General features: G+C 40.5%; 2 protein-coding genes across 2 annotated transcripts in view; both read left to right on the plus strand.

Moving 5' to 3' along the window:
* Positions 1-22193, plus strand: part of eng (endoglin) — a 150793-nt gene that overhangs the window by 121367 nt on the left and 7233 nt on the right. The gene's annotated exons all lie outside the window — the stretch shown is intronic.
* Positions 1-22193, plus strand: part of brinp1 (bone morphogenetic protein/retinoic acid inducible neural-specific 1) — a 105488-nt gene that overhangs the window by 19535 nt on the left and 63760 nt on the right. The window contains exon 2 of the mRNA XM_084034746.1: positions 7746-8013. Within this exon, the coding sequence (XP_083890872.1) occupies positions 7796-8013 (218 nt within the window). The 5' untranslated portion in view covers positions 7746-7795. The remainder of the gene's footprint in view (positions 1-7745; positions 8014-22193) is intronic.

A 22193-nucleotide genomic window follows, 5' to 3' on the forward strand; every position in this document is an offset into this window, starting at 1 on the left:
TAGCATCTCATTCTCTTTGGTCACTCTAATGCTGGCAGAAGAAGGAGAATACTTCTGCTTTTCCTATCAGTACAAACCACCTTCTTTTGGAATGAGATGAACATAGGAAATCCTCTATGCTTTGCTCTTTTTCGCTTAAAGCGATTGTTCCGATTTTTTTAGGTCGGGTTGTATGATAATTAAGCCACGTAAAAGAAAGGCGCACCCCAAAAAAATCAATAACAGTTTGTTTTTGTAAGGTATATATGAAATATTTTCAGTGCTTTAACTTTCCATTAGACAGTCTTTTATGTCAGGGAACTGAAGGCCACCAAACTCCATTGACAAAACCAGTAATTTTACCTGGAAGAACATTGGAGTTACTGGTCTAGCACTGCCTCAGTAGGTTAGTTTGTGTTATTATGTGACTTTGGTGAACCCGAACTGAGTCTTTTTCATCAAACATCAAATTGACCAATCACTGCAGCAACTCCCCGTGTTCTGCAAGGTCAGATTACTGTTTTTGTCAGATGAGGCACCCGCAGTAATTCTTCACCATCTACTGTAACCTCACAAGTCCAAACTATCCCTTTAATGCCTTTAAGTGACATATGCGACTGATCATCAGTTCAGCTGTCGCATTCATAAGAATAATGAAAAAGTGAGCTCTGTGTATTAAGGCAACATATTGAAGGCAAAATCTGCGGGGTGAAAAAAAATAATAATTCAACTGTCATAATATGTTTATTTCCCTTGCTGCATCATCCCTCAAGAAGCAAATTAATTTCATTTTTATTTCATGCCAGATTTAATTGCCCGACGGTTAGCCAATGTGCTTAATTTATCTGAATCACACACCCAAAATCCTTATACCCTGACCATCCGTGGTGTTTGCTGACTCTGAGACCTTATATATTAGTTTGCTTTATGACAGGGGTGTTCCCTGTTTAAAACCATGTCATAAACCGACCCCACCACGCTGCTGATCAACTAGGCAGCCATCAAATAAACCTTGCAGCGCACTCCTCGCGCTGCTTCACATTACGGATGCACCCGGCTCCCCTCCGCCGCGCCTCTCCCCGGCCGGCATTGATCCTCCCTGAATAGATTTGGACACAATAATTCAGCAGCCAGGTAAATTGGAATAACTCTGACCATTAGTGAATTAGTTTGCTCTTTAAAATCAGCCATTGATCCCCGAGCCGGGCTGATTGGTTGCTGCTGACCAACCAGAGAATTTAATTATCAAACAGAGTGTTGCCTGCTCAGCCATGTTTTCTGAAGGTCAGGGTGCCACTGCAGTTTTGAATGTAAAAAAAACACAAATAAAACAACAGGGGGGGGAAATCCAGTACAAACAAAGTTAACCGAGGCCAGCCTTCCCATTCCTCTGTTACATCCCAGCAATTGCAAGTGGCAGACCGTCATCTGGCTGTGAGCTGTGCAAAATAATAGTTCTCTGAATTCAGATGACACCGGTTTGGCATATTTAGTTGCAGCTCCCTCTCTCTCTCTCCAAATTCCTATTTCCTGCCGTCAGTCTCGCGTAACGCACATAACTTTTAGTCCCATTGAGGTCATATTAATACGTTCAAATAACCCAAAGGAGTATAAAAATGTATTTTTAGGGTGCCAGCCATCCATAACCTTACGTCACAGGTTTTTGCTTCACTCGGCATATTTTACCTGTAACAGTGGATAATGGTGGTTGCTCCGAGGCTGTGATGCTGATAACAGTTGAGCTTGTATCCAGTTCAACCTACAAATAACGTAGAAAATAAATATCACATATTGCTGAATAGATGTCATGCCGGAGCAGCGGATGGATGACGCAGAAATACATTATATATGCTCTAATTCCCTTGAGTCTACCTGTCTCCTTGCAAAAGGCTTCATTCTGCCCTGATCTCTTGCCTCCCTGGGATTTAGAATACAAATAAGGAGAACAAGCCTCCCCATTCTTATGAACTTTTTAGAATAAAGAGGGACACTTAGGGCCCCACACAGGGGAGAGACGAATTGATTGGCAAAGCTAGTGACGGGACCAGAATGGAGATTGAATCTCCTTGAATGAACCAGAATGGAGGAGGAGTTGCGGCATGAATAAGGCTGTTTAAAAAGAGGACGGAGAAAACAAGCCTCCCTTGTCCTGTCTTGTGATTTCCTGAATCAGACATCCTCCCCTTTTTGCTCTGCTCATTCAAGGGTAAATGTGATCCACTCTGTCTCTTCCTCTCTCTGTTTCGCTAATCCACTCGGCAAACAACGGTAATCTGTAAATAACACAGGCTAAGTAATATTTCTGACAGACCAACAAACAAATGTGTGGAACGTGTGTGAGATTTGGGATCGGCTTGAGCGATGCTCTCACGCAGCAGCACAAATACTTCAGGATGGAGAGAGAGTTGTATTTTGCCATGAGGGAGTGGATTGCACGATATTTGGTGCATTATGTTTGTGTTGAGAAATCTCACAAGTGGTGTTTAAATGCAGGGGTGGGGGGGTTAAAGTGCAGTTTGTTAGCCCTAAGGCATTAAAACGGATCGATTGGACCAGCCCGGCACATTTAGGCCTTTAACATCAGGGTGGACTTGTCATTACATTTGTATGTCAACTTAAAATAATTTATTTTGCATGGGATGGGTGGCTCAAACACAACTTTTTTAAATGCGTTATTATAACTGTAATCGTTTTTTTTATTATTGGAAGAATTGAAGAAAAAGGTATTTTGGGAAATATCCAAAATGCTCCTTTTTGTCCGACGTCTGTGTGTGATTGACGGCAGCTGGCAGAGTGTCGGTGTTCCACCGTAGGGCAGGAGAGACGAAGTAAACAAACATGCCCTGTAGCCCGCTTGTCATGGGCCGACGGTATGTTGTTAGTGGCAGAGAAGGGTAAGGGCCAAACCGCCGTCTAACCGGCCCAGCGTGACATTAGCAGGTACGTTCACATACTGTTTAATGTGCTGCTGCCGAGCGGCTAATTAGCTATTCCGCCTGCAAACGGTGGTGCGCTTCTCCCTGGTGAACGTTTGTTTAGTGCCTCGTTCAACAAGCTAAGGTGCAGGACAAGACGTTTGTTTGTGAATTAGATAAGAAGGAGACTTCAGGAGCAGGAACACTAATGTGCTTGTTGTTCTAAGTCATTGGCTTTCCTGTTTTTTAAAGCAGAATGTTGTCAGACTCGGTGCAATCTGGGAACCCATCAGCTCTCAGTCTCGGGGCCTCTGGGGGTCCCAGAGTGCGTTTTGGCCAATGCTTTCCCCCTCCTTTGCACTCCATGTGAACTGTTAACGTGCATTCAACCAACGCCTGCTTGAAAGCGATTATTCGATATGGTCTCCTTGAGGCCTGTAGCACCTCGAGCCGTGGAGCGTGTGAGATACAGGAAGTAGCCCGACCCGTCTGTGATGAGTCACTACAAACTCACCAAGATGTTGTCCCGTTGCTGGCAGATTGTGAATGCAGAATCTTTTTATAGAGATGAGCGTCTGCTCTCATGATATAATAGAATGCTGACGTTATTGCTTTATGGTTGCATCAAACGAGGTCTTCATCGATAGCCAAATACTAGAGGCATTCTGTCGAATTAATGCAAAACTAGGGTGGCGCCATCATGAAACAAGATTTTACAGTTACACAACAAATGGAAGCTGGAGAAAGCTGTGTCCCCTTTGAACATCAAATCCACGCCGTTGGAGATTATGGAAGATCTGAACACCATCATCCTCCCGATGACGCAGCACTCGATTTGTCCAACGTCAGTACATTTTTAATAAAGTCTCACCAAATCCAGAGTGTTTTCATCACTATAACTTGACATTTGAAAAGTCTGGGCGTACGCAGTTTCCCACCTGCAAATATAAAGTCCGTGTTTTTGTTAAAAGCAACCGCATGTCCCCAGATTTCCTTCCAACAACATTTGCGATGAGTTTTGCAGATGCAGCCACATCCTCAGTACCAGTGAGGGACTGGCTATAGTGGATGGCCCCCTTCCAGCTGTTAAACTGTCCCCATGGTTCCCCACCAAATTATTTGGCTCTCCTTGTGACGGCATTGAACCGAATCCTACATCGAACAACAGTTCTCGTAGGACCTGGGCAGCATTTATTAACCAAATGTGTTATCTCCTCCCAAGCTAATTTAACATCATCCGCCCTCAGTGGCTTGTTTACAGTGCTGCATATTTCCTCCTGGTGAGTCAGCACTTCTTGCAAGTGAACATCAGTTTATTCCTGAGAGAATCTTTTTTTTTTTTTTGTGCGTTTGTGTGTGTGTCTGGTAAATACTCCCGACTTTTCTTTGTGGCTTTCATTTTTAAGCTGAAAGAGCAGCATGGCATAAAATCTGCATATTTCAAAGGGAAGAATGCTTTAAGAGTGTGTCTGATTCCTAATTCCAGCCCATTTCCAGCTGTGAAGCTGGTGCACTGCACCGCATGGCACCAACCCCCAAAAATGCCAAAAGTCAATCACCCCACCACCACATGTGGACAGTGTTTTCAGTGAAATGGGGCATTTAGATTAAGATGGGGACATACAGTACATTCATTTTCTTCTTATAGTGATATGTTTTTAACTACGGTACAAAAAAAAACAATTTTAACTATTATCTTTTGTCCTCATCTCATAATCATAATACCTCTTATCACACAGACAAATGGGGCCTTTTAATGCTAAGAATATATTTCACATGACGTAAAGATGACAACATCCCTGTCATGATGAGAGCTTAGTGGCGACGATGACTCACATTTGTCCACTATTCCACCCTGCCTTCGTCAAACCGGGTTCCCTTTTAACTAGCAATAAATTTAGATTTAAGGTGTAATAATGATCTGATGCAGAACCCACAAAGCAAACAAGCAGAAAATATGGCATGAGATGAATATTATTTCATGGCGGCGGGAGATGTTAGCATACAGATAGGAACAGGCTCGGAGAATTTGCTCTCATCATGTGGTCATATGAATGTAAATGTAGTCACTGCAGGAGGATTCGGGGAGGCAGGCAGCGGTGAGCCTCATGTGGTTAAAATGACTCTGCCTCTGGGTCAATGCAGGACTGGTTTTCTTGCTGATGGGGCAACCGAGAGCACATGATGCTTTTAGGGTTACGGTTTGGTGTGTAATTGTAAAAGTAAAGATCAGATTGAGGGGTATAGCAATGGCTGCAATATATTAGAAATGTTCTAGGGCAAATTCTCTATGGTTCCCTTATTTGTTTGTTATTGCCTCAAAGTACAAAATAAAATAATGCAACACTGATAGTTTGTAGACCGTTTTGCACAAGGCCCCTGTATATGGAAGGATTTAGTCTTCCCCCAATAAGATTTCCTTACCAAATTGATAAGTTGACAATTTTATGATCATGTGAAACAGTAACTCTTCAAATAACAAAAAAATGTATTAAGATTTTGCCTAAATGACAATGTATTTTGTTCCTGCCATTTGAAGATGTGTCCAAAATGGATTTGTGAAGCCACTTTAAACACATTTAGTAGAGTGCTACCATATTTAATACAACACATATCCAGCCATAAGCAAAATAATGAATTATCCATCTGTTTTTGTCCATATTTTTTAAGATATGCTACCCAAGTGGGGCTTTATATTAACTAGCAAAATCAGGTTTTCTAGCATAACTGAAAGTTTGGTCGATGTTTCACCACCATTAAGTCTAAAAATGAATAATTCACAATGGATTTTTTTAAACAGTTTTATTTTTATTTATTATCACCGGTTTATTTAAGTTATAAAATGTGGTTATTTCTTTTGTATTATAAACAGTCAATGAGAATTGACTGATTGAAAATTGAGATTTCAACACTATTTCAGAGTGAACTCTATAATTGAATTAATCATGTGACTAATTAAAATCAATGAACTATTTTAATACATATTTATTCACCGACACATTTTCTCATAATTGTTTTGCTTTCATATCAAAATTCACACTCACACCCCATCTTTGCAAAAGGACATATTATTATCAATCCTCGGCTCAGATTCTCCCTCCCTATGAGATTATGTATTGTTTCATTTTGACAGCCATGCTCAAATTAGTCTTATGTAATTAGCCTAAAATGGGCCCGTTCACCACACTGTCATATTGTGTCATCGCCGCTGAGTATCTGGTTGATAGGGTGAAAAAGAGGCTTGTTTTCCTTCTGTCAAACGTGCAATTATAGCTGAAATGCAGAATTATCAGTTGATTGCTGAGATTCCATTGCAATCAGTTTAGAGAACTGATTATGGTTCAAATATGGCAGTGTAATTATAATAAATTACACAAGTAGATATATTGAAATTGTTCCGGGTCCTTTGGCAAGTAGGTGAAGCAGTGTTTAAATAATAAAATACGGAATTAATTCACGGCAGCATAAGAAACGGACACACTCATTTTAACGGTGATATGACACACTATTTCGCTTTAAGTATGCCGCTGTGATTTCTTTAACTTCCGCAATCAAGCAGTTCATCATCTATTTAACAGGAAATGATTAGGTCCATTAAATTTTCCTTGCTCTTTTATGATGTGTTATTGTCTAATAAACCATGAAAGGGGGAGGATTTTCTGCATACAGTAGCACTTGATAGCACACTGTAGGGTGCTCCACGGCCAGGGGCCAAAGTTCTTAAATGCAATTACTGATGGAAATCATTTCCTTATCAGTAACTATGAGACATCTTTTTACTTCCAAGTGGATATTAATGTTCACAGCCAATGTAAAGTGGGGAAATATATCATGCTAATGCTCTGTTTGAAATGGTCAAATATTTTTCAAGAGTTTTTTTTTCTCTCTTTATTTCTTCCATGAAGCAGGATGTGGTGATGTTAAATGCTGGGATATTTTTTGCAGTGTGGTACTTTACTTTTTATTTTAAAATATATGGGTGATGATGCTGTGCTGTTATATTTACTGCAAGTAGCCCAATCCATGCAGTATACGGTGTAGTCTATTGTCTGCTACCTCTAGGATTTTATAAATAAAGAAACATCATAAATCTAGTCTTGTTTAAATCTGTTTTTAGACGACCTGTTCCTGCTTCTTTGCTGATCTGTGTGCCCAGTTGTTGCTTTTAAAAAAAAATGCATTGTCTCTAAATTATTTATAGAATGCCTGGTTACATTTAAGCAAAGAGGAATAACAATTGTATTCACCACCCTTAGCAGCTTTAGTGGAACCAAATTGCCTTCATACTTTGTATTTGATGAAAAAGGCAATATTGTGTATCACATTAGTTTTAACAATTCGCAAAGTCACAAGTCAATAGTTGAATTTTTTCTCCGGCGGTAATTGACACCACTGGGTAAAGGGAGATGGTGTGCTTCCACATTAGCGGCCGGGTGTCATAACATATCATAAAGCAGTCTTCTAACCTTGTCACAAGTTATCATGACACCAATTAGATGTTAAAAAAAAAAGAAAAGAAAGAAAGAAAGACAGCCACGCGGTCGAGGATGTGCTTCATGCTCATCTGCAAAAGGGTAACGGTCCTTCTATGGAGAGGCCCAATCTGTGCGGCTCTGTGGAAAAACTCCAGGGAGGCGTGAAGGGTGAAGGGTCTGAGGAAGAGCAGAAAATAAATACACTTCATGTCACAGTAAAGTGACAATGACAAGGGCACTATCTTATTTGTTCAGTACAACACAATTAACCTAACTCTATGACATCTTCTCGCTGCTAAAATGGACTTTGTCATGTAACAGCTCTCTATTTCTCTGTCCCCCCCCCCTCCCCCCTTCTTCTTTTCTCTCCCATCAGGTCTCCACATAATGGAGCGAGAATGAACAGAGAGCGGCTTAAAAAAAAGCATGAACTGGAGGTTTATTGAGGTCATCTGCTTCCTGTTTATATGGGACCATATAACAGTTCAGTCTTCCCGCCAGGACCCGTTGGCCACTGAACAACATGTCACCAAGCAATATGACTGGCTCATCTCTGACCGTGGACCTTTCCACCACTCTCGGAGTTACCTGTCCTTTGTGGAGAGATTCCGCCAAGGATTTACGACCAGATATAAAATTTATAGGTGAGTTCACTTTCAGCCTGTGTACTGATGAAGAAGAATCTGTCTGTTTTTAATGCTTTTCTTTCGTTCTATTTTAGTTGCAAAAAGCTGCACCGTGTACATTTTTAAGCTATCAAATGTGCATCTTTTATACTGACTTTGCGACCACTCTCAGCACTGTGAACTTCTTTTTCTTCTATTAATAAGGTACTCTGCTAGGACTGTCGCTCCGCTCTTGGTCATGGAACAAAATCCAAAAATACTGGACCCTTCACTTTGCATAATCCAGTTTAAAAGAGTCACACGTCTTTCAAACAACACCTAGTTTGTAATACAGGCTTTATATATACATGTATAGTCCTCAAGCCTGAACCAGGTGACCCCGATGACATCATCAGAGTTATTTTTCAGCCCCTGAAATACTTTCCTGTAGAAAGTGTAATATTGGGTTACATTAGCTTTTATTAGTCAAAAGATGAGCTTTACAATACAGAATTGGACACTCCCGACCATTTGGCACATTAAACCATGCATAATGTATTCACTACAAATAAAATTAATAAAGGGGTTCAGGGTGTTAAGTATCTCAGCAAGATAAATCATAATTAATGGGTAATCTAATCCATTGATTTACTATTAATTCTCAGTGTTTTATGCTAACCCTAAACAGTTAGCAGACTATTAAAAATACATCTGTCTTTAAACCCTTGATCACTGACTTCTCAGTCGGCTTTGCATCGCACATCGTATCGTTTGTTACATCCAGATGAAGAGGTAGAGAAATCAGATGGATAAGATAGAAAGATTGTGCTTTGATTCCCTCGCATCCGCAGCCTGCAAATTATATACAGGCTGAGAGCGAGTAAGAGAGTCATTTGCTACATTCCTTTGGCACTTTCCTTCACAGAGTTTGTTTTCTGTCTCTCTGCTCCGTCTCTCTTGGTAACTTGCCACAGCCCTGGGTCCCCACTGGCTTCCCGAGCCTTGATATTGTCACATGAACAGTAAACAATGCATTTGCATAATGTGTAACTTGACAGAGCGGGATGTTGCACAGAGACACGAATCTCGGAGGCGAAACTTCTGAGGCCGCTTTGCACAGACGTTGAGCGTTGCCTCTGATGCCGCGGTGATTTATTAAAATCGCGAGCGTGTGTTTGCATGTTGGGGGGGCTGCTGGGAACGTTGCCGGGCCCAGGTGGCTCCCGTTGTTCCTTCCCTCTTAACAAACCATTAGTGGCATCAAATTCAGCCATCACTGCGAGATATACCTCTCCTCGTGACAAGACGATTAAATCTTGCATTAACAGTGCGACGAATGATGTATTTTCTCATTAAAAATTAGATGACAACAATCAACAATCCACGTTCACTTCTGCCAGACATCTGCGGAGCTGTCAGACAAAGTTAAGTTGAATAGATTCCTTTGTAGCCATGTTCTGTGTGACTTGCCTCATATTAGGCCTTTGAGCTTATCCAGTACTCTAACAGAGAGTTTGCCCTCAACTGCTGCATTAGTGGACTAAATGAAAGATGCTTTTGAGCATGGAATATATATAAGTAAATAATCATATACAGTAGTTAAGTGAAGGTTGTGCAACATGCTCCCCGAGGCCCGAGCGTTTTCTAAGGATTCTCATCCCAACCTGGACCACCAGATAATTTCAATGATTAGTACATCTTCCACCAGAGAGGCGAGAGGAAATCAGTGACATCAGCTGGCGCACTGTTTGGTTGGAATGAAATCATACATACCCCCGGTCCTCCTTGGCACATGATTGCCCAGCCGTGCTCGACTCTAACCAGCAATGAGAACTGAATCGCTTTGTAAATTTCCCCGGGGACTCTCTCTGCCTCGACGATTTAGTGGTGGAAAGTGGTTGAATCAGATTTGCAGAGAGACAAAGCATCCATTCCTTTCGGGTTCACTTATCAAGAGAGATTACCCCCGGAGTCACGCTGCATGGACAATGCCAACCTGATCAGCAACAAACAAATCTGCCCCATCTTTAATGACATGGGCATCGTGCCTAATTTGAAGGATAAACAGAGATTTTGGAAGTGCCAGCACTCTGAAAAGGTCACAGTCGCTTGGAAGGGGAAAGGCACACCACAAGGCACCAATTATCCTCTCCCCATAGACGTAGGTCTCTTAAAGAAAGGCTTGGAGTGTGTTTTGTATAAGTGCTCATCGCCACTGTGACATTGCTGATTGCAATCTTCAAACTGAATCCCCCCCCACCCTTGTAAGTGTACATTTCCTGTATGGTATTCATCGGTCACAAGAAAGCCACTTTCACCGTTGGCTGAATCATTCTCCAGCATCAGAGACCCGCGGCCCGACTGATATGTATTAATGCGCGCTTCAGGTAGTGGTGAAACTCGATGGCCTGTTTTGCTCACACTAGCATCTCTCATTCTGGTTGCTTGTACTCTATTATGGGGTCGAATGTGTTTCAGATAATGCGTGTTCTCTCTTTGGTCTTTGTTCGCAGAGCTCTATCTCAGGTTCTTGTGTGCCTGAGTGAAAAACCAATATAAATGCAAATCTGCTAGCCATTAATGCATTTTAAAGGCCTCAAATCAGCATTGCACTGTAATCAAAGAAGTGAGATGGGAGTTGCTATTTGGAATAAAAATATTTATGAAAATGAATAGCTGTGATTGATCAGACTTTGAAAAGACATGCCGGAGTGAATGAACAGAGAGGGTTGATACGGCAACTCCTGTCATCAGACTAGTGCCCATGAGACCTCAAAATCTATCAATGGAGAATTAATACTTGGAAATTAAATGAAAACCAAGATTTGGCCACGGTAATATCAAAACAGACCCAATTTTGGTAATGTTTTCATGTTTGGATTGACTTAATGCTCGAAAAGCACAGACGGAATCCATTAAAATATCTATGCTCTCTCGTATTGATAATACAAACCGAGTGTCGCACACAGACTCATTTGAAAGGGAAATGGAGCCATTGTATGTTTTACTGCACTGTTTAAGTTAATTGCAAAGCCAGCATAATATCTATTATCAGTATGCTAAATTACTGACTCATTAAAACCCTTCGTGATTGCTTGCACGTACATATGTTACCCAAATGGTTCTAGCTCTGCTCAAAGAACACAAAGAACTCTTTGAGACGGAGCCTCCTTTCTGTTCTATCACTCCCAAAAACTGGGAATGATATCTTAGTTTCTGTAATGTATTTAAACTCTGTTTGCCTGTATTTCTGTCTCACCATATTTCCTTTTGGTCCGTTCTGATGATACAGCAGTAAAAGCTTTGTGAGCCTTATGTTACATGAACTGAATTTGAATGAACACAAAATATACATTAAACAGTTTCTGAAGCTAACAGCTACCTAGCTAAGAAGTCAAGCCAAACAGTCTCTTGGCGCCCATAATAATGAGCTCCTGTGCTTAAAATGACTGTGCTTAATATTCCAGTCATTTAAAATACCATAAAGCTTCTATAGAGTGTTCAAAAGAGTACATACTGATTTATTTTTGTTTATAAATGATACATTTTTTATTACCTTATTCTATTCGGCGGGTTTAACCAAAAGAGTGGACATTTTAGGAAACATTTTTGCACACCTCTTTTGTCCGTACAGTAAATGTAAAGCTACTGCCCACAGTGGGTTGGCTTAGCTTAGCTTAGCTATGGTTAGCTTAGCTTTGCCAAGTTTAGCAGCATGGAAACGAGGGAAAATGGCCAACCTGGTTCTGTTCAAGTATAAAAATCCACAGACTTAAAATAACATAGTATAACTTGTTTGTTTATCGTCTGTACAATCTCCTCTCAAAGCATTGTGGGATAGCAGGTGCAACAAAAATAAATGTTGTTAATTTTATGCAAATGAGGCCTGAGAATACGATGTCAGGTACAAACCAAATTAAACTCTACTTGGCACAACATACACTCACAATGTTTGCTAACAGGAAAGCTAGTAGCTAGCTTGCACACTGTTCACACTCCAGCAGTGATGAGGGGGAAGTGGCAAAAGGCGATGTTGGCGATTTCCTCACTTTTACTTGGTATCCACCATATGGACATACCCCGACATAGCTGTATCCTTTGAGGTTTAAATACACACTCATTCTTTAATACTCAGCTTTAATGCCACATTTTAAAGGCAGGACATATGCATGCAAATTCTGCACATCTCTAACTGAATATTTCCTTCATGATATTAATTATTCCTAACTATAATCAGACCACAGACAACCACTTGATCAGCACTAAACCTTGAATGAATAATCTGCAGTTCTCATTTGAATGTGCAAACAACTTCTTTTATTCAGTCTCTAATTTAAGTTGTTCATCAAACAGATCGTCCTACATCTTGAGCCTCCAATTTTTTTTCATCTCTCATTTTTCTTTTAATTTGTTATTAGCAAAGCATCGTCTGCTGCCTAATTTGGTAACATTGAATGATTCACAATGAGCTGTGATAAGAAAAGATACTTTTGGAGTTTCTTAATGCGTTCAGAGTGGATGCATCTGTCAGTGCCGATCTGGGCCCCATTTGTTTTAAACAGAAACAAGGTGTAACATTTGTCCGACTCAGGTCTTGAATTAGTTTGGATGAGCCATCTGTAATTGGATAGAGCGAGGGAAGGCGGATTTGATGTAGTCGGCAGATTTGCGGAGAGAGGTTGCAGCGATGTTTAATTCAGCAGGCTGCAGCCAAGGAAAGAGAAGGAGGGAGGCAGTCAGGAAGTCAGGGGGGATGAAACAGACTGTGGAAAGAGGACGGCGACATCGTGGGGTCTGAGATGCCATTAGGCAGAGAGACGGGAAGGTGCTAAAAGTGCGTCATAATGGAAATATATATATACGTGCTGGTGACATGGAAAAGGGTCCGCTGAGTTCAGTAGCAAAACAAGAATTGGTCGAGGTGAGGAAGAGCCGCCTGGCAGAGGAATCGGAGTGGCTCAGACTCACAAATACCACCTGAGTGCACCTCTCTCTCTCGCAAACACAAGAGACCAAAGATATTCTAAACACCTTCTCTGTGTTTGTCAAAATATTTTCTTTCACGTCCAGGACATAGACAGGAATACTGGGCACAGCGAGGAAATTGCATATTTTGTCATAATTTTTTTATTCATCCGTGCACTTATCTACAGAAGCTCAGTGGGTAACACAAGATCGTTTTTATTTATTTATTACTTACTTATTCATTCATTCATTCATTATTTTTTCAGCGGAGGCAGGGTGACAAAGATAAAATGTTTTGGGGGCATCATGATGAATGTGGAATAATACCAGCATCAGTGACATAAATCTAACTACATCCATAACAACACTACCTATGTCACCGTTCTATTTTAATAAAGTCAAATAAATTCCCTTGTGTATCATATACTCAATTTCCATTAAAAATGACCATGTTGATGGTAAAATTGTAAGTAATTTAAATCAAAACCTGAGTTAACGGTAGTTAGTGTGTAATGCTTTCTACTTCCAGCATTTAAAACTAGTCCTTAAACGCAGCACATGACACATTCTGCCGTGAAACGGAGATATGTTGTGCAGTTTCTCGGTGACACTGTTGCGAGGCGATCATGTATATTTAGCTGAGATGACTCATGAAGATGCTGTCACCAAAGAGAATGCTGGCTGTCACCTCACACTTTGGCAGCAGATGTGACTTCAAATTTGCTGACTGAAGCAGAAACCACTTCCAACACATTTTAGATTAGCCTCAGCCAATCAGATGAGCTGAAATTCCAGCACAGCTTGTCACTTTTGTTGTTTCCTTTTGCTTTTGAAAACAAAAAAGTATGAGACCTGAAGTGTGCGCCTGTCATTGCCTGTGGGGCAGAAAAAAGTCACAGAAATGATGACTTGGACACATGAGGATTAACGCAAACTTATTACTGAACTGGAGCAGTGCTGATACTTGGTGCTGATCTGGATTACTTACTCTGTAAGTTTGGGAGACTCAAAAGGGATGGACCCCATGCCACTTTCCTTCTCCTACCTAGTGGAAGAAAGCCCCCGCTGTGGGACGACTTAATTACTGGCAAGGAGTGGATGGTAATTAGAGGAGAATCGGGAGGCTAGTAGAAAGTGTCAGGGTTAAGCACTGACTAATTCACTGCGTGGGACGCCTGTGCCACTCTCCCATGAGGCTGGCAATACAACATCACCAAGTGCAACACGCTCTGAAGGGAAGATGCTGGAGCAGCCATGTCTCGTATCACCATTCTGTGAGGTGGTGTTCCAAGCTGTTAAACTCAACCACTGAAATGAGGCCTATTTAAAAGAAAATAATCAGAAAGTTGCATTTCAATCTTCTGCAATGCTGCCTTTTTATCCACAAGAGTAAAGAGCAAGGACTCACCCTATTCTTTAGTCCATACTTTATGTTTAAAAGGTTTTAACAACCCATGTAAGTACCTTTCGTTCTAGCTGATTACCATTTCAGGTTAAAGGTGCTAAATTTGAAATCCAGAGCATTAATATAGCAACACAACTATTTTCAATTTGAAAATTTTCAATTTGAAAATATAGTGAAGTAATGTCTACCTTCACCTTCAACCTCGGCTTAGCTGTTAGCTCTATCAGAACTGTTTCCACTGTAAGCATATGCTCAGATGAGTTGGAGCTGAGGTCACCAAAACTTCATATATTCAATAGAGCATAATATAATATAATATAATATTATATAATATAATATAATACAAACACTTGGAAATGGTCAAACCAACTGAAAACACCCGTATGGATGTACTGTGCAGAGGCTTTAAGAGGGATTACCAGGCAGGGATATGGTATATAGATATAGTCTTCGAGTTTCAACATATATGTGCAAAATAACATATAGTAAGACATACATTATTACAGTAATAAGTTGGTCAGGACTACGTTTATCTTTATGTGTACTGTGGCCTTGGTTAATGACCCGCCCACAACACTGTCTATCACGAGTAATAGAATATAAAGTATATATATATATAGTGTATATATAAACACTGAAGGTCACCGTGCCTCTTTCAGTCAAAGCTGCTAAAATTACCAAGCTGTGTTCAAGATATTGCAGAAGTTGCAATAAACATCACAGGAATATACACAGTAAGAGTAATACAAACAGCCAGTGTTCCTGCTGCTGTGTTTTATGCGGTCGCAGCGAAAAAAGGTAAAAAATGGAGCATAGCAGAACTGCAAGAAGAGGGAGGAGGAGTGAAATGCCACCTGGATGCTGTTGAGACATATGATCCATAACCAGATTGTCATAGTTCATAAAGGTGCAGCACAGTGAGGATACAGTCATTTCAAACACCAGGTGCATCCAACGTGGACCCGACCAGCTGATGCTCATTCAACCCACGTCGGACCCGTCTGCGGTGTAGTTCGTACACTTCACTGACAAAACAGAGGATTCTAGAGTGATATTAGGCTTCATTATCAAAGAAGGTTTTCATCTACACGTCAGTTCATTCTGGCATACTCCATTTAAAGCTGCATTCGATGTAGAAATACTCATAATTATTTTGTGTTTTGAAATTTTAATAAAGTAACAATACAAGAATAACATATAAACTCATTTGGGAAAAGAAGTAGTCCTTTAGTTACTTTGATTTCAACTAAATTGTTAATACTACTGCATTAGTGTTACGGGGAGTTTGGGATGGGAGCTACAGCACCAAACAGCATTAGCGTCAGTGAATTTATTTATTATTTACAAATCCCCAAATATTATATATAGATATATATTCTTGGGATATATTCAGTCCCAGTGTCAGTGCACACACAGCATCTCTGCTGAACACCTTGGCAGAGATGTCTTTGCTCTCTTACTTCTCCCGTCCTGCTGTCAGTGCACAGCTTTGGTGGTTTGTGTGACCTGCACAAACACAAAAAGGCTTTTTTCTCGGCCTCCCACAGAACATCTGAGTCAGATCACTTCCAGCAAAACACTGAAAACGTCGGGCATGTTATCCTCAGTGTGGAAAAAAATATAGTGTACAGCAGGGTCTCCTGCACTGTAGGAAACCAGAAAGGTTACTTACTTGAATTTCAATAGGGCTTCTATGTGTTATCTGCCTCAACATGTTGCTCCCGTGCCATCAGCGTAAAGACATAGATTTGCAGCGCAGCTTTAGCATGTGCGCTCCATACAAACACTTTGTTTTACATGCTCTTCACAGAGAATAAGCCAATTCTATGGCGATTCAGGTTGAAAATAGATTTATTGCAACGTTTTTCTTTCAGTAAAAGGTGTACAGTGTGTATGGAGGTAGTTTCAGAAAGAGGGCAGAGATAGCCGGCCTGATATCCTGGGGAAGGTTGTTCTGATCTCGAGGGGTTCACACAGCAGAGGCCTGATAAGTGGGTTTAACAAGTAATGACATGTTTCTTATTTTTAGACTGGAAGCAGTGAAGCAGCGCTGATATTATAGGTTACAGCAGACGTGTTCTCGCTTGTGTACAGTTAAGCACTTGATTTTCTTAATTCTGTACCACACTAACACATGTACACACCGGTTTCCTTGAATACAAATTTAATTTAATGAGCTAGACAGTTCAATGTTGACCTTGGAACAAGCAGGTGTCTCAACTCAAAGTCTGCTCACTCGCTTGATCTGGAGCTTTTGTCCATTACCACGTTAGACGGTTTTCTTGAATAATTATTTTTGGTGAAAATTACAAATAATTACACGCACACCTTCTTTGGCCCTCTGTATGCATTTGATAATGAGTTGAGATTGCATGCAAAGCCCCAAGATCAACAGAGCAAAAAAAAGAAAATTGAATCATTGCTGTGTATTGAATGTGTGACAAACGGCTTACAGCATATCTCAAACAGAAAAATGGCCTCCTTTTTTTTTTTACAGGTGTTTCATACATACAGCTCACAAAGAGCGTTCCCCTGAATAACACTAACACACCGGCTTTCTTGAATTGGACCTGCATCCAAAGGTTTCCTTTTGTGAGGCAACTATCGCTGTCCAAGGTGCTGAAGTCTCCAAACACCTTATTGGCCTCAGCAGCACTCTTCACAGTTTGTGCCACAATTCTCAACAACACCACAAAAATGTTGCTTTCCTTTTTTTTTCCTACCAGGCAGTATTGAACAGATGGCTCTTTTTTTCCTTTTTTTTTTTTTGCTGATTTGACATAACACCATATATAGTACCAGGCGTGACACTACAGAAGTCATTTTGATATCCTTGAGTTCAGAGAGTGACATACATTGGAAGCTTTTGTTTTTACGCTAGATAAAAGGATAAAGGGATTATTGAATTGATAGCCTGGCACTTATTTTACTCATTACGCAAACAACAAACACCACACATAGAAGTCATCAACATAATGCTGTTTTATTTGAGGTATGACTGACTGTTATTACAGGGCAAATTGAGTTCAGCAGCAAATGGATGGGATACAATAAGCTGCATCCAGGGTACCGGCAACAGCAGTTGTTGTTTTTTTTTATTGCATGAATGCCTTGACCTTGGTAGGGTTTGTGTTATATGTAGATTGGGAGGGGATTGTTGGTGATTTCATTACTGGATGTAGAAGGTGATGAAGTGTTTCATCAGCTGTAAACCGTATACAGAACGCGATGGAAGCATATGGGAAAAGATGAAATAATCTCCTGAACTGCGATGGCTTTTTGTGAACGCCGTGTAAACAACATTTTCCAGACGATCGTTAATTTTGAGATTCTGGGTTTCGCATGAATGCAAATTGTGTGGGCCTCGTAATAATTTCCATTCAGTCCTTGCCCACACACTCTAGACTAGTTCATCAGCAGAAGTTCTCACATTACACAGTTAATTAGATTCAAACACATGCTCATGCCACTCACCCGTTCGTTCCCTTCCGGCACCGTGTCCCCTCAAATACTCGAGATCAAAGTGAATTAAGAGATTGTTTTTGATTAGACCCATTTACATTTCATTGCCTCCTAACAATTACAGAGTGCACTAACAAAGTTATTATGCCAGCAATCATATTCCATTTAGGCAATCACGTTCCATTTCTGATATGCTCCATAGTAGTTCATAACTGAAATAGTCACATATAATGATGGTGGAATATGGAGGAAATGTCCTTAATATTTAAGGATGTTGTATAGTTGTTATTTTGGGAAGCGCTGTTTTAAATATGAAATATAATAAATATATGATAGTGAATGAGATATATGCTGTTTATTTCCTCTTTTCCTAAACTATAGCCTATTGAGGATTTATTCTGGGTGTTGGTCACTTTTCAGCAGCAGAGAGAAAATGAAATAAACGGATGCCCAGCCAAAAGACCAACAGAAAAGCTTTATACAAACAGCATTGCAGTTAATGGAAAGACAATTCCTTCAGATATGCGTTCCTGAATTTGGGCAGGCTTCTCTATTTCATTCTCTATCTCTGTTTAGACCTCACAACTGGCGTTGCTGAACAAACCTATACAACCTTCCAAAAGGGAAATGAAATTTAAATTTTGTCAGCTCATACGGAAGTTGGCAGGAGGAATCAAAAATCTACCCAACACTAGATTGATGGAAGCCTCTTCTATATGTTGATTCAGTGCATCACCTTGACGTAATCCTTTATACACAGCTGATGTTTTCTCTCTCAGTCTATTCTTCCTTTACTTCCTCTGGACTGAAAACAGTACCAGCCTAATGGCATCACGTTGCATGACATCACGACTTGGAAAGATTTTTGCGATTTGCAAATGTATCGACGATAGTAAAGGGAACTGGATTGATCATCCTGGCAGGATTAGCAACACTATTCCAGCCTCCAGTCCAGTCCATCAAATAGCTTGTACTGTAACGGCCTTATGACCTTAAGACTACCTCTTACAAGAGATCTCATATAAAAGACCTCATTATAAGTAGTCATTCCGTACACTTCCGTTGCCTCACAGGATGTTTCTATATTTGATGTGAGATGCAGCCGTCTGTGTTAGACAGTATACAGTATGATCATTAAGTTGACAGACACGTGGGAACATCGCCAGTGAAACCAAAGCGATAACACGCACCTAATTTTATCGAAACCCCATAAGCTTGGAACAGTCGCTTGGATATTTTTACCACTCTGCTGATGGTGTCTGCTTTTTTTTTTTTAGCAGCTCCATAGCAGATTTTTTTCAAAATAGCCCCCCGGATTTCCTGCAGTATTTTCACGACTGTGTTTTTAGAAATCGGGGGCCATGCCAGTGTTGAAGTGAAAATAAATAAAACAGGCAGAAGCAAACAGCTCGGGCCATCCAAAATAACATCCCGCCTCTTTCTGCGTGGTCCTTCACTGTGCACTGGAGCGTAGGATTAAGATTCATTCTATAATATCTTGAATGGTTCTTGGTGGTTGAAATTCATACAGGATTCCAATTGTATCTCTGTCTGTTTGATTTATTACTGGGCCTTGCCTCCTTATTACCATGAAAGGCCTGGATTTTTTTTTTCTTTCATTCTGTCAAGCTACTGCATAATACTGAGGCAGCACAGGAACAAGGCTATGTGGACTCAGATTATGGGGGCCTTCCCCAAAGAAATAACTGTTGGACTGCTAATGCGGCCCCCCTCTTGTAACCTGTAAGGCATTTTCATTGTCAGAAAGTCGATCTTTCCAACCATGATTTCCTGTCCATATATGGTATTAGTCCTTCGTTCCACACCAGAACAAAACCCTCGCCCTGTGTGTAAAATGCTAGTTCAACCCCTCTGAATCAGTGCATTTCTGATTTGTTCAGTGAGTTATGTAGGTCTGGCGTTCTATGATAATGACATCATTTTACTGGATTTACTCCTTTCATATTTCTTCGATGTTTCTTCTGCTACTGCAGCTTCCGTGTTACACCAAAATGATGTTGGCAGGCAGTATGCATCCCTTGCTGCTGATTGGTTAGAGAAAGTAAAAAAAGCAGTTTAGCACTCGATTTTCTCAAGTCTGCACCACATGAACACTGGTTTCCTTGAATACAAATGTAATTTAATGAGCTTGACAGTTTAATCTTGACCTTGGAAACAGCAGCTGACAAAACAATCTCCACTCAAAGTCTACTTGCTCGCTTGATCTGCAGCTTTTGGCCGTTACCACGTTAGATGGTTTTTCTTGAATAATTGTTTTGTGCTCACAAGAAAACACAAAATTACAAATATTTACACGCTTGCCTTCTACTTTAGGCTTCTGTACACTTTATGCTAATGAGTTGAGATTGAATACAAAGCCCTAAGATCAACTGAAAAATACATTTTAAAAAATAAAACAGAATAGCCCTTGCTCTCTCATTAAGAAACTAGCTTACAAGAAAACAATGTTGGACTAAATAAATGATGAAATGGCAATTCTGTCTGATGTTCAGGGAAATGCTGCTTAGAATGAGCATCTGACGTTCAGTTTTCTGTTTGTAGCCTTCTGTGATCTTCACAGGCTAATTAGCTATAGCAAGAGACCTCAGCATACTGTTGTAAACCGTGTAAACCTCATGATATATATAATATGTACGCTGTCATCCACAAGTTAGTACTCACAGAAAGGTGAGACATACACTAAATGATTGATTGAATAATGAAAAAATCAGCCAAGTTTGACTTCACCAGATGCTGTGTCCCATTTTAAGGATTAAATCCTTTCAAAATCTGCTTTTCAAGAGCTCATTTGTAGATAATTTAGCTTATATTTCCAAAGATTTCAAATGACGTTCAGAAATATTTTTCCCTGTTTTCAAGATTTGAGCAGTGGAGCTTTGCAGACCCTATACTAGTATGCCAGGATCAATAGTATCCCTGTAAGGTCGAGGGCAGCCGTGATGACGTTTTATTTACCAGGTGTTTGCCCTCCGGTGCTCATCCATCACCGGTAAATCCCATGAACAAATGACAAATGAAAAAGCTACTGCACTCCTGACTTCCCCTGACTTACATGTATGTCAGGGGAAGCCTTGCTGGTGTCCTTGACAAGTTGTTCTTCAAAGAAGGCAGCCTCCAAAACGCATACGGGCATTCCCAAACCCTGCTGGGCCACGCTGTGAAATAGATGTAACATTTACTCGCATCCCTGCAAATATGTCATATATCCAAGTAAATGAGATCCTGCAGCATTGTTTCTGAGTGGGAACAACATGCACGGAATGAAAGGGAATACGTCAATACTCCACACAGAACAATGTGGCAAACATTCAATCAATAGCGTCTCAGGAATGTTTAATGGTCTAATGTAAATAATGTAGGATGCTGTAAAGCAAAATGTAATAAATACAAATAGGATTTGCTAATACATTTTAATGAGATAGTACAAATGAGATCATCATGGTGGGGATGAAAAGGCGATGCCATTTTTGGACAGACATGGATGTGGTTGGTGGAGGCAAACAGCTGCTAGTCTGCTGGTAACACAGGAGTTCTCCTCACGTTTCCAGCATCCGGATTCCTGACGTCCTCACCTCTCTGTCACACCTTTACCATGAAGAGCCAGTAGGCGTGAAGCAGCGAATACACCGGAGCTAATTAGATGCACCTGCACCGCTATAATCCACACTCTTGCTGTGATTAAGCATCCATTCTCAGATTTGCCCCTCCACCCCCACCCCCACCCTCTAAAACACCAACATAAGAAAGAGAGCACTGACTGCTATTTCCATTGCTCTTCCTCTTTTTTAATGGTTGTTTTGATGGATCTTAATGTTTATGTTAATCGGTGCAGTAGCTCATTTGCATAACCGCTGCCTTCGTACCACAATGTTCTGGTAAAATATCTTAGAAATATGGGAAAATGTGGAACTGGTTAATGACCTTGCAGAACTGCAAGCCTGGCTGTGTCTCAATCCTCTGGGGAATTCTTTGCATGTAAAATTGCAGTGACGTTAGTATGAAGCTGCCATGCATAAGGACTTCACCTGATTTCTACTTTTACAGCAGGGATTAGAGACACAGTGTATATGTCTCCACTCCTTTGGCTGGTTCTTGGAAATGGACTGTAACCCCCCTGAGTATTTTGTTTTCTAACAATAAATTGGACCAAATCAGAATGATGTTGCTGTACCTTCAACCAGCAATTGAAGTATTAGTCAAGTCACCCCTAACAAACAAGCAGTGGAGCAAATTAATAAAAAATGAAAGGTTCATCTGTCATCAAAGCATATAATCGATGCCATCTCCTCACATCAGTGGCACCAAACAGCTTATTCTGTGTAGTTTTGTATTTCACAGGCACCATGACAACAGCTCCATTCGTGGG

This window comes from Eutrigla gurnardus (assembly GCF_963514095.1).
Source record: "Eutrigla gurnardus genome assembly, chromosome: 19".
In the NCBI taxonomy this organism is placed as follows: domain Eukaryota; kingdom Metazoa; phylum Chordata; class Actinopteri; order Perciformes; family Triglidae; genus Eutrigla; species Eutrigla gurnardus.